The sequence below is a fragment of the Lipophrys pholis genome (assembly GCF_963383615.2).
Source record: "Lipophrys pholis genome assembly, chromosome: 13".
NCBI lineage: Eukaryota > Metazoa > Chordata > Actinopteri > Blenniiformes > Blenniidae > Lipophrys > Lipophrys pholis.
The window spans coordinates 10,836,581-10,850,517 of NC_137632.1; the positions used below are offsets into that span (position 1 = coordinate 10,836,581).

Here is a 13,937-nt window from a genome sequence, read left to right on the forward strand (position 1 = left end):
GTAAAGCATTTGCTCTTTAAAAGCCCTACAGAGAAAAATAGGTCAGCAAAGAAATAGATCTGAATAATGGGTTTGTTGTGTGGTGCTCCTGTAAACCAATCAATAACCTGGATTCATCCCAAACATGAATGATCAGACTGACGTATATGGGTGGTAGTTGGCATTTTGAAACTAGGTCAGTAATGTCACTGGAATGCATTAGAAGGAAACCGCCATGACGCTCTCTGCCAATTGTCCAAGCAATGTTTACAAGAAACTCAAGCTCCAAAACAGAATATTGGAGTTTTCCTCTTGTGTGCCACAAAGTTTTCTGGGATGTTTAACCAATCGGGTTTGATTTCTGGTTTTGGCCACTTTCCGCCCCATGAACAGATGCAGACCTTAACAACTAGCTCATGTGGCCCATTTTGCTTGCCTTGCCTCGCCTCTCTACGTTCTGGTGTGAGGCTGCTTTCTGAGGCTGTTCGCTGTGGGTGTAAGTGGTGCTTGGGCCTGCATGGGCACAGATCTGTTCTCTGAGAACTGCCTCTTCAGTCTGAGCCAGGCAGGGTCCAGGTCTTCACGGGTGACTGAGCACTGAGGGGCATTGAGGGCCCCCAGTTTCACAGCTTGAAAGGTTGACCCACAATGAAACCTCCCTCATTTGTGTGAGCTTCATCATCATTCAGTTTGTGTCGTGGAGTAGGGGAGTGGCGCTGTCTCAACATTGAATCCGAGCATGCAGCACTCGGGCGTTGTGTCCGACATTCACATGTTTATTCCCACACCCACTCGGCCTGTCAGGACTTCAGTAAATCTCAGTCCAATCACGTCTCCTGTTCTATATTCATTTGGTGTGCTTCATTCACTACGTAATTAGTTGCACTTAAACTGCTATTAATGCTCCATTGATTAACATTTACTTAAACAGCATAGTTAAGAGATGATTTCATTCCTAACTGTAGGAACAAAGTTTATGTAATTCTCTCTCCCCCATCGTCATTATACCTCCTGGTCCCTCCCTACAGTTTCCAGAAGTTTATCAGCATCATAGTTTTTAATGTCTACATTCCTCCCTCCCGGACAAATGAGAACCGAGACTTACTGAATGATCATAAGTATAAAAGCAGACCAAATTATTATGAAAAATAGTTATCTCCCCGTATCATCTGAACTTTAAATGCACATAGTTTATCCAATACATGCCTTGATAATTCTTTTGAAATATATTTATATTTTAAATTATATACACCGTTTTATATTGGTATATATTGGCCTCATAATATGTTTTGATGTTCTGTTTGTGTAAATGAGCTAGTTTGAGCTGGTTTTAGCGTCGCTAATGGAAGAACACCATATGAGCCAACAAGCATTTTTCGTTTTGACCACAATTCTGCAAACTATTTACCAATAAACACCATTTGTGTTGAGTTTCTGAAAATTGTTGCGGCAGTTTTTCATCCATATAATTAATCGCTTTTCCCAGAAAGTTTCCAATTGAAGTATTTAATGGACATGTGCTTGGGGGTAATATATTTGAGACTTCTGTGTTTATTTGCATCGAGAACAGGATGAGGAAAGCAATAATAATATTTTCATACCAGCTCCATCTTGATTAAACAACCATCAGAGAGTACATCTGTAGTTTTTAAAATGAAACAAAAACACATTTTGATCGAACCTGATCACATGTTTTGAATTTGTCTTCACACGAGTGCAAAAAACATTTTGTTGACAATTCAGTTGTTTTTTTTCAAGGTTTGCCGATGAATCACTGTATTGGGTTTGACTTCAGTGCCTTAATTAACATGAGATGCCTTGGGTGATTTTAAGGTGAAATGTTTCAGTCCTGTGCATAATCTCCTTCATGTGATGCTTTTCTTGCGCTCCGAGTGCATTTCACATGAGAATCATAAGAGCAGATAAATGAATCAGCACACAAATACAAAGTTCAGAGAAGTTGTTGGTTTCTCCTGGATGTTACAGGGCTGAGTGTAAACTGGCTTGAAGATTAGTGCGGCATTTGTTGTTGTGGGATCCCCGCTAAGTTCACTTCCCTGACCCCTGAGGCTCCCCTCCCTGCTGATCCCCCCTTCTCTCCGAGGTCTGGTATCCGTGAGAAGACCTCACTCCAACTCTACTTCAGCAACCCCCCCCCCCCCCCCCTCCCATCTCCTCTGCTGAAAGGCCTTTTCTCTCATTAGCATGCCCCTGGGGCTCCCCAGCCCGCTGTTGCCAAACAAACATGGCCAAAATCTTCTTCCCCATCTCCCTTTTACTGTCTGTTTCTCTGCTCATCTCTGCTCATCCATCTTTCCCTGTGGCTTTATGTTGCACAAATAGTTTTTTGTTGTATCAGCATCTTTTGGCTCAAAGCTATCACTGATTTGGTTTATTCTCTACACTCTCTGTTTATCCTATTTTTGTTTTACATGCTGTTTCCTGTATTTTCTGCAAAAGGCCAGAGGACACTTTACTTCCTGTTCAAGGAAATGTAGATCTGACGTTCTTTCACGTGCCCTCCTTGGGACATACAAACCACCAGATGGAGAGGAGACCGCGGTCAGAGGTTGTTAATGTATGCTGCAGGAGTAAGAGGGCATATGGTGCAAATCAAGAGATGAAGGGTTCACCCTCACAACACCACCACCGCCACCACCACCCCACAACACCCCCCACCCCCCCCCCATTTGGCCAGTGGTCAGATGGGAAGTAGACAAAGGTGATTGTGTGCCTGCAGGCGTTTTGCTGCAGTGCACGGAGCACAGAGCGGTTTTCACCCACAATCCAACGTTCCTGTTCTCACCACAGACAGCTTTCCCCAGGATTGCTATTCATGGCACTACTCGAGTTTCTGAGACGGGGGTGGCTGAGCAGGTCAAAGATTTTGTATGTCATTGAAAGGAGAGTTCGACTTGACCACCTGAAAACTCAATCCCAAAATAGTCCCTGCAGACCAAATAAATTAACTTTCTGGTCAGGGCAAAAATCCTGACTGACAAAATACCTCTGCCTTGGAAAGGGGCTGTGATTTACAGCCGAGCGGTGACTTTGTGAGGCAGGTTGGGATTAAATGAATGGTCGCTGAGGCGAGAGCAAGAGACGAGTGGAGTGTCGAGACGTGCGGGAAGGAGAGTGAGCAAGAGAGAGGAGATCAACGGGGAGAAAGGAAGAGAGAATTTGCTGAAAGAAAGCATTTTTGCTGGACAGAAGAAAGCCAGCCATGGAAACTCAATCAGAAGAAAACCAAGACCAGAGGCAGGACAAAAGAGGTACCAATGAGCACTTACAAAGAGCCAGTTCAGTTCTTTTCTGTGCTGTGTTTACTGGGGCTTTAACCTTCTCCAGCCTGCTTGGTTTCATTCAGTGCAATAGTTGGGCAGATTCTGGTCAGTTTGGAATTTTTAATATCAGAAGAGCATCATACGCACAGTGTTTGTATACAAATCAAACATCGCTACCTCTGCAACATATTTGTCACTGCTCCAGCTAGGTTCTGTCTGTTGTTTAAGAGTTTATGCTTGTTTTACGATCTTAGCAGCTCAAGCCTGTGTGATGCTTTCGGTAGACAGGAGGGACGCCGTGTCGCCGCTGGCCATCATCATGTCAGTGTCACCTCTAAGAACGATCGCAGATGCAACTAACTATCTATCAAACCCCAGGGTGCATTTCAGTTTTTCTTTCACAGGGGACTGAAAATTAATGAAGTGGACGAAGGGGATGACAAGGACAAAGATAAATGAGTCAGTGTCACAAACAGACGGCCATTAGGAGGGCATACACAGAGAGAAAGGGGGATTAACCCGCTCATGGATTGATTGCACAAGCAAGATTGTACAGACAAGTTCAGATATATTTCTATGCAAAGTGACTCCCTCTTATCCCAAGTTGCTCAATAATATCAGATTCTGATCAAACCAACAAGTAGTTGGCAGATCCTTACATTCTGAGAAGCTATAATTCTCATTAATAAAGCATCTATGCTTCCTATTGAACCCCAGAATCACCAATCCCAAGAATCAGGAGAGAATTGATCCATTTGAATGGCTCAGTTGGCTTAAGTTTTTCTACAAAAAATAAAACTTAAATTAAAACAAATCATGAAACAAAAAAAAAAAAATGGAGAATCATAATCTCTTCTGCACGTTCTCTGTTTCATTTTAGGCCAACCGGAGGACTTTCAGAGAGTTGTTGGTACATCCTGATATTGGAGAATTGCAGTGGTCCAGTTCCATAGGGAATAATTATAGTATCATTACACTTATGAAAGACAGAAATCCTGGAGCTAACTTAATGTGTAAAGAAAAAGTTGTGGTTTAAATTGATTCGGAGCTTCTTCACAATAGCTCAGAAGGACAAAGTAAAGTATCTAGAAAATACTGCACATATTAAAATAGACATTTTGTTTGTTTATTGTAAAAGCCAATTTCTCAACTGCCGCTCCTATTACACCACCAACCGACCAACCAACCTCTCCCAGGGCTTTTTATTGTTGATCATTGCCATGGCCTACTTTTATTTGACTTCTCTTTTCTTTTTACGAGGAGACTATTGTAGAAATTAAACAAATGAAAGTTGGAAAACGTTGAAAATAACAATGATCACAGCTTCAATTCAGAATTGAACCCGTAAAGCTTCCACTGTTTATGATACTGGCCTTTAACTACATTTGACATGTTATTTCCATCGTGTGGCTAATACCACACAAGTCAAAAATGTCTCTTTAATTCTCTAGTCCCCAGATATATATAAAGCATTGTGAGCATTACAGAAATAATAGCCATTTATTGTCATTGAACACATCCATGACTCCCTCAGCTCATCTAACTTCATACGCAGCTGCGGGTGAGCTGCAGTCAGCAGCTATTAGCTGACACAGTTATACGCTGTTTGTTAGATAAGTAAACAGTGAGACCACTTTTGACGGATTTGCCGGCTCAGATCTCCTCCATCCCTCGAGAACTGCCATTAAAGCCATTATGGCATTCTTAAGTATGACTCCTCTTAGAGGAGAGTGTGGAAAATTAGGCTCTTTCTCATAAATGCTGTTCTGGCAGCTTGCCCTGATGGCGCAGAAAACAACAATACTGAGCGTGAGCTGTAAACAGACACATCTGTTAGCAATGAGTGCAGACCTGAGAGAGGAACTGGACGGTGTGTTTTAAATGGAGATGGAAGTCCGCTTGTTGTTGAGGACTCAGCAAGGAAATGGAAGAGTTGCAATGTCTTTACCACAAATCGTGTGCGTCGGAGTGTTTGTTGGAGTTTGTTTGTATGGCACATACAGACGTTTTCATGCTCATATCATTAAGTGGGATTTGTATGGTTTGCGTTGCACGTGATTGTTTATGTCGGTGGCTTTACAGGCCCTTTTCAGAAGATCAGCTGCTTATCTAATCACATGTTAATCTTTCTCTATACGTCCTTTTAAAGATAATCTAGACATTCTTCTTCACTTCTCACTGAGCACAGCAGCTGTTTGAAGATTTCAGCCATGTTAGTGACAGGCAGTGTTTATACCAGGGATGGTGTTGAGAGATGGACAGTGGTGATGAAGATGACCAGCTGCAGAGGTCAGCTATGACTCTTGAGGTCAACAAACCGGTGGTGCACAGCAGGAGGAGCCTGTATAGAGACGGCCCGTTTCCCTCTGAGCCCCTGATGTTTCCTGTACACTGCACAGAAGATGTGAGCTGTATTGATATTGTAAATTATTCATGGTTTTACATATATACTTAGAGAACGTTCATCATGACATTACCTCCCATATAGCAACTAAAACTTTCTTATTCTTATTGTAAATTATAGCGGAAAAAAATCACACGATATTTTTTGTTTTATGTCCATCCACTGGCTTTCTGAGTTTTGGTAACTTTGTTGTTGGTAGTTGCAGTGGAAGAGCCCAGATTGAGGGAAAGATGCCCTCATGAGCACATTGAGGCTTGAGTCTGAAGTTCTTCCAAAAGTCTGTTCATCAAGAAAAACTTGAAACGGTGTGAAAACTGTCAACTATTGGGGAAATTTTATCGATATGTATCGAGCATATATTATATTATCATATATTAAAACACCACAGTGGACCAAAGTGCTGTATGAAAAGAATAAGTAAAATGTAAAAGTGCACAGCTTACACATTTACATAAAATAGATAAATAAAATACTGATATTACAAATATAACAAATGCAGTTAAAACAAATTAAAAAGTACTCTATCAAATAGGGTAGACGACACACTGGGTAGTTTTCCTGGCTGCCTCTTACCTCAGGCTCAGTACACCAACTGGTATATTGGAACTGAATCTGGAAACATGTAATGCAAGACGAAACAGATTTGGGCTAACGGGTTAACTTGCTGACTTTGGCAGGTATGGCAGCAGAACATTACAAAATGTTCTGTTCTGGTTTTCAGTAGTTTTTTCGCATACTACATTATAAATATTTGGCAAATATATTACATGCATATATTTGTCCCCCTTCTAAAACTGTTACATCAGCAGTAGAGGACATACACACGAAGAGTAAAGCTGCAGCAAATTAGTAATTAGATTAGATTCAACACTTTTATGATTGCACATATGACATTAACAAACCAAGTCAATGCAGATTGCCTCCAACCAACTGTTTAAGCAATAATTAAACAACAGTTATTTGTTAATATTATAAATAATGCACATTTGCATAGTTGTCTATGACTAGATGTGAGCAGACTAGGATCTTGTTATGACTATTTCTATCTCTACAGTAGAATAACTACTGTTCAATATGACAGTGGTGCAATTTAGATTTTTGGTAGATGTTATGGAGTATGCAAAGTAGTGCAAATGTAAATTATTGACCATGTACTTCTGTCTGTCTAAAGATGGAGGTGTTATTCAAAGACGACAACTTTATCAGATTGCACTCTCCCCTCTCCACTCCTTGCATTGATGCCTACTTCATGTCTTCCTTAATTTCCTGCCCGTACTCTCTGTCAGTTACTGAGAAAGGCGCTGAAATAAAGCTAAAAATAGTCAAACCAAAGTGACACTTGGTCAACTTAGGTGTGGTTGCCGATTTTGGCTGCTTTCTATTTCACTCTCATTTTCATGGCGTCTCTGGCTTGTTTGCCAGCTTGTCTGCTCCTCACGTTGGTCTTAATGAACCATCTCATTCACACGCTGACGGATTTCAGACGCTTTGACAAACAGGATCCTCCTGGAGTGTGAAGAGGCTGTTCTGGCCCATTGTGACCAAGCTGTGTGCAGTGCTGGAGGGGCACACAGGATGGAGCTCAGTGGTGGGCTTGTCCTGGGCTTCCAGCCTGTGGGCCGGAAGAGCGGGGCCGTGGTTCACTGCTGTTCTGAATGGCCCCTGAGAGTCCAGTGTGATGGACAGTCTCGGGCTTCACACACTAGCCCTTTGTATAAGGGCTGCTTAGACTCTCTCTCTCTCGCGCGTTTCTCTCTCTCGCTCTCTCTCTCTCTCTCTCTCTCTCTCTCTCCCTCTCTCTAACATAACACAATGTCACACACTTTTTCTCACATGGGAGCCTTTTTTCAACCACTTCTCGTGATCCTGATGCGACAAATCTAGCCACTGGCCAAGGTCATACATTGTCGTTACAAACAGTCACTAACTTGTCTGGTTTTTTCTCTTCTCACTCTGTTGTTCCTTTTTTATTCAAGCAAGTCCTGAAAAACATGGCGGATGGAGTGTCTTGAAGTGGTTGGAGGGCTAACCAAGACTATTAGTCTGGGACCGGCAGGGAGCATGTGAAAGTCATCACAGGAAAAGGATCCAATGTGATTTTCATTTATGCTGCTCTACTGAGTTGAAAGCCAGAAGGATTCACCTACTACAAGCTTGTTGTTTACAGAGTCACCAGCTCCCACTGTTATCCTTTGTGGAGGAGGATGGCTTGACCTAAAGCATGTGCCGCAATATCCTGTATATTATGAAGTACCACACAGTACTCTCAGAAAACTGGTTGTAAAAACCCAAAGTGCAGAGTCCAACAATAACCACTCCCTTGGAGCAAATAATAATATAATCTGTGGGGAAAAGCCCTTTATTCTTAAAACTTTTAGAAAATCAGATTTTCTAAAAAAAATTTGTATCTGTCAAAGTGAAGTCTTGTTGTTGTTGGGGCAGAAAACAATGTGTCCTGTTAAGAAACATCCCAGTAGTTTCCCTATTGACCCACAAAGTTTTTATTTTTAATTTTTTAATGACTAAATGAACAATACAAAACAAGTTCATTTGTTACCTCAAAGTTAGCTGCTTCTAGAGAAAGCCTTATTTTAGGTATTTGTGATGCTTGACGATGGTCTCCAGACATGGTAGGAATTTTTGCTTCAAATGATTCACTGAACCCATTGAGACCAGGAGCAACATCATTGCTTTAAATCCAAATGGCGAAGAATACAGCCAGTGAAAGGGTTATGAAAATGTAAATATTGTCTGTGCTCCTAATGATTTAAATCAATTTTGCAGTCAATTTTGCAGATTTGTTCCTTCAAACAAATCTAGTGTGGCAAATGGCACTTTTGAAGCAGGCTGATGATAAGGATTTAGAGCCACTTAAAAATCTCAAATTTGCTTTGAATCAATCTGCTGAACTGGTTTTTATTATTTTGGACCTGACTCCAATATCAATAATACACTATCCAGGACTTCTCAGAGAGTGGTGCTGGGCGTAGATACCGTTACCTTCTTCCTGGTGTTTAATAGAAGAGCTGAACATTTGACAGAGGTCCTTTGTGAACAGAGTCGTATTCCTCATGTTGCTAATAGCTGAACCATGTTAGTGGGTCTGTTCTGCTGCCAGTGCTGGGGTTAAATCCGAACAGCGTAATAGTAACCTGACAACATGACTGTTCCAGCTGTGAAAATAGCAGCATGGATTTATTGTGTTTATTAAGCATAACAACCACTAAATCACTCAGGGTTTCTACTTAGAGAGAGAGAGAGAGAGAGAGAGAGAGAGAGAAGAGAGAGAGAGAGAGAGAGAGAGAGAGAGAGAGAGAGGAGAGAGAGAGAGAGAGAGAGAGAGAGAGAGAGAGAGAGAGAGAGAGAGAGAGAGAGAGAGAGAGAGAGAGAGAGAGAGAGAGAGAGAGAGAGAGAGAGAGAGAGAGAGAGAGAGAGAGAGAGAGAGAGAGAGAGAGAGAGGAGAGAGAGAGAGAGAGAGAGAGAGAGAGAGAGAGAGAGAGAGAGAGAGAGAGAGAGAGAGATCAGTGTTCTCGGTCTGGATTTCAGTCTCTTAGATTAGATACTTCAGAAGCACTTCACTTCTGGAAAGACTCATCAAGCAGATGGTTTATTGACCAAACTGTCAAATTAAATGTACAATTTCTCTCTTTAAGTGCAACGAACCAGCAAAGAAATGATGCCCTTTAAATTCACATATTCAACTCTATACTTAAGTATGTTCTAACTACCTGGATGGATGGATGGACCAAATCGTGTGTGGGTACATGTTTCTATTGTAGCACAACAAGTTGCACTTTAATTGTGCTGTGTGTCAAACATACATTGATAATAAATCTATTCTATTCTCTATCCATCCATCCATTCATTTTCTCCCAGTTATCCGTTTCTGGGTCGCAGTCTGAGCACTGTCACCCAGATCACATTGCACCGATTAAGAACCTTTCCTGCTGGTGGTGAGCCCATAGGAAGGTGGCACCCGGCGTGGGACACGAACCCACTACCTTGAGATTGTGTCTCATGCTCTACCAACTGAGCCAGCCGGGAGCCCTATTCCATTCTATTCTATTCTATTCTATTCTATTCTATCCCATCCATCCATCCATCCATCCATCCATCCATCCATTGAAGGATGAAGGCAATCCAATGTGAGACTTGGCAAAAAACATTGTACAAACATGCTGTCAGTTCTTTACACTAAGAAAAATACACAGACGCACAATCACACACATTATTTTTCAGCTGCAGGCATTTTGCACGTATTACATAGGTCTCTGGTCGGTGAGAGGAAACCAAAGAAATCCTCCACACAGACAGCGAGAACATCAAACGTTGTATAAGCTCATTGTGAAGCGCGAGTGCTAAACACTTCACCACTGTGTGGCCCCATATTCATTTCTGTTCAGCTTTTAAATGCCTAATTTTATTGACACATTTCAAGGCAGAGCTTCAAACGACACAGATGACGCAGTTGCATTTTTTTTCCCAAAGTGGATCAAATGATTTCAGAAGAACTGTGTGACTGTGTTGGCTGTGGAAACGTTTTTGCCCTTTCTGGGGAATGAACTTTTTTGCCAAGAAAGTGTGTGAACTGCGCCAAAGTTTGTGCTAAAATCGCTCAATGGATCGAAGCTACCCTGACTGTCCCATCTCAAGCATGAACGGCTCTTATTTTTCAGTGGACTGTATTTACTTTGCAGCTGGGCTCAATATCCTGTGGAGCTGTATGATCTGACTCCCAGCAACCCATCCTCCCTCCCCGACATGTTCTTCAGAGAAATGTGGGCTGCGGTAGAAGTTAGCGACTCTGCTGTGGGCACAGTCAGTGAGTTGTGGTTAACATGCTGCCATGGTAACGCCTATTCATACACTGTGAGGCAGAAATGGTCTTTATCTCCCGGTACTACACAAACAGTCAGGATGAAGCATCCCACTCCAACAATATTGGCCCAGCAGCTACGTAGCTGTTTTAATTTCCTTTGTTGTGGCAAAGAGCACAAACACAGATGAACTTTGTGATCTCACAAGAGTAACTGGATTTTGCCTTCGTTTCTGCAAGAAATATACAAACTTATGTTGAACTAATATAATCTCTGCTGTTAGTCAAAAGCTATCAGGTTTATACTGAAACTTTGGTTGTATTCACTTTCTGTTACTCTTGCATACTTTGGTTGAAATCCACTTAAAATCAGGATATCTTAAAAACCTACAGTAATTCGGCTGCTGAGCAACATGCAATCACTATTGATAGTACTTGAGGAAATATCGTCAATATTTTTCATGTGGAATCACACTAACTTGGTACTTATCACAAGTTGCACGGATGCAGCACGAATGTCGCAACCTCCAGGAAAAATGAACAATTAACCCTTTGCTTGTCATTTGCCCGATAAAATTTCAATATTTTTTTTTTTTTGCATTTGCGACTGTCCGACAACAGAAGCACATTCGTCGTGCAACAGTTGCGCAAATGCTATGCGAGACAATTGAGAATCTGTGACCAGATAACTACGGGATATCTCCACAGTCCAGCAATCACTTTGTTATCAGGGGTCAAGTAAAATCCTGGACGAAGTGCAGAAACTGCTGGATGGGGACTCCAACGTAGATGAAGAGAAGACTGACTTGCCGAGGACTCATTCCTCAAGTTGAGGCTGGTTTGAGACACCCACAATGACCAAGCAGCTATTTTCTCTAAAAACTTGTACGAAGTCTTTGAACATGTTCAAAATGCAGGAAGCATATTTGTGACTCGTGAGAGAAAACTGTGGACCCGTGTGAATGTTTCAAGCTATTTTGGAAAATCAAACAAATCTCCATTAGTAATTTATCGCAGACCAGACAGATGAGGGTTTAGGCCTTTCTTAGATTAACATCAGATACACAGAAATAAGTGAACATTGATGTGAAGCTGTATCTGTCCTTTGTAGTCTGCATAAGTGTCCATTACTCACAGTTTCTCTGTTTTTCCTCGACACAATTGCGATTGGAATGTTGCTTGTCAGCTGCACAGTTGTTTGCTGTGTTTATCTTTTGGTTTTGTTCCTAATCGATGGCAAGCAAAAAGAGTTACTTTTGCTTCAAGTAGTTGGATACTGATTTTTAGAAGGCTTTCAATGATGATCGTGAGAGTTGAACAAAGCAGCGACTCTGAGAGCAAGAATTCCAGAAGAATCAGGCTAAAGAGGATAAAATCTCCTGTGAAGCTGAGGGGCCTCTTAATCTGTCGTTGATTTCAAAAATATTGATTACATCAGCTTTAACTACTGTTACTGAGCTTAAGTGTGGCATCAGACGTATGTGTGGCATTTAAAGCAGCAAAACAGACATTGACCTGGTTGTCCTGTGATTCTGCGGCATCCTCTCAGACACACGTGGTTCTGATTCGAAGCACATCGGCTCATTGCATGTGTCCACAGACAGCACATTGTGGCGACTGGCTCTTTTTCACAAGGGACGAGGACACGCTGAACGAGACAGACCCATCTGGGTCACTTCATTTCCCTCCTGGTTAGCCGCCATTGATTTCCATTGCAGCTTGGCAGCAGACACCCACTGCTCTGACCTGCTAGATGGCCATTAGTGCCCTTTTAAGTGTGGTGATGAATTGTCAAATGAAACATGAAGGCCATGTAGATTGGGAAAAACCTCAGTGGCACACAGCTTGCGGTGCTGTTTTATAGTGCTACATTTTGAAAGGTAGCACCCGCTGTCGAGCCCAGCCGCAGACAAATCTTCAGAGAGCCGTTTTGCGTAGATGTGTCTGCATTGTTTCCGCTGGTCGCATAAGACGACATTATACTTTTGATAAGTTAAGCTGTAATCAGTTGGAACATGGCTGTGGCAGACTGGTGCGGTGGCCAGGGTGTCCCCTGCCTCTTGCCCAACATGTAGCTATCTGGGTTAGTCTTTGTGGATACACTAAATTGTCTCGTCTAATCTTTAATCCAATCTCTGTCTCTTTGTTGCACAGGTTGCTTTGAGTGCTGCATCAAGTGTTTAGGCGGCGTGCCCTACGCGTCGCTGGTGGCTACGATCCTCTGCTTCTCTGGCGTCGCCCTATTCTGTGGATGTGGACACGTGGCTCTGACCGGCACAGTCACCATCCTGGAAACCCACTTCTCCAAGGTCACCACTGATCATGCCATGCTGACTGATGTGTAAGTGACCTCCTTCACCATGTTTACAATACAAGGCAGCCCCTTGTGTTTCCCAGGAGTCTGAAAAGCATAAAGCTCACATGTAAAACATCCTGCTAAACATAGTAATTAATTAAAAACTTTGCCCCTTTAATGTCACACAATGTGCTTACCGGAAAACGTGTCCTCACCTAACCATCAGACTAAACAACTCCTTTAATGTGGTTGACTTTATGTCGCCTATTTTTAGCTGGCTATGTCTCCCATGTTCACTGTATCAGTCCTAATATGGGCCGTGTTTTAAAACGATGCATCCATTAGTCTAGACAATAAAAGGGCAATGATACGAGGCAGGGCCGCACATGTGTTTTATGTTGGAGCGCACTGTTTAATTTAAGATGTCCACTGAGACAATCTGTCTGTAGGTGGAGAATTTCCAGAGACATGCATCACCTGTTGTCTCCACATTTGGCCTTAGTTTTTTTTTCTTTCTTTTTTTCTTCATGTCAAGAAGCTTTGATTTGATCTCAGCACAAGCATCTGTTTATGATTACCACTGATGTTAGTCGTGTTTCAGAGATTACATAGGAAAAAATAAATAAATACTCTTTTCCCACACCAGACAGTGATACGTCTTGCTCTCACTCTAACTGACGTCTTGACATTTTTAGTGCATCTCCGCAGGTGTTGCTCTGGCAGCAAAACACACGTCGGTATCTGATCTTCTGCCTTGTTATTTATAACCTGTTCCAGCTTTACCGGCGCAACTTAACCTGTGCATGGCATCGCTCTTTAACAGAATACAGCTGATGCAGTATGTCATCTATGGCATCGCGTCGTTTTTCTTCCTGTATGGGATCATTCTGCTCGCCGAGGGCTTCTACACCACCAGTGCAGTCAAGGAACTGCACAGCGAGTTCAAGACCACAATCTGTGGACGCTGCATCAGTGGAATGGTATGTCGACATAACCACACTGACTGAAAAATGTTCTGTGGCACGTGATTAAATTATACAAGATGATGGTGTTCATTTTAGTAAATAAGTCTGTCAAGAACTAGAGGATGACAAATTTTTTAGTTCCATTACAGCTCACTCGGCATCATGATTATCTGTGGACACTCACGTCTCGTCT

At 42.1% G+C, this 13,937-nt stretch overlaps 1 protein-coding gene across 2 annotated transcripts in view; it reads left to right on the forward strand.

Moving 5' to 3' along the window:
- gpm6bb (glycoprotein M6Bb) overlaps nt 1-13,937 on the forward strand; it is a 31,339-nt gene that overhangs the window by 11,290 nt on the left and 6,112 nt on the right. For both annotated transcript variants that reach the window (XM_080479101.1, XM_080479102.1), the window contains exons 2-3: nt 12,638-12,824; nt 13,603-13,759. In XM_080479101.1, coding sequence (XP_080335227.1) covers nt 12,638-12,824; nt 13,603-13,759 — 344 coding nt within the window. The remainder of the gene's footprint in view (nt 1-12,637; nt 12,825-13,602; nt 13,760-13,937) is intronic.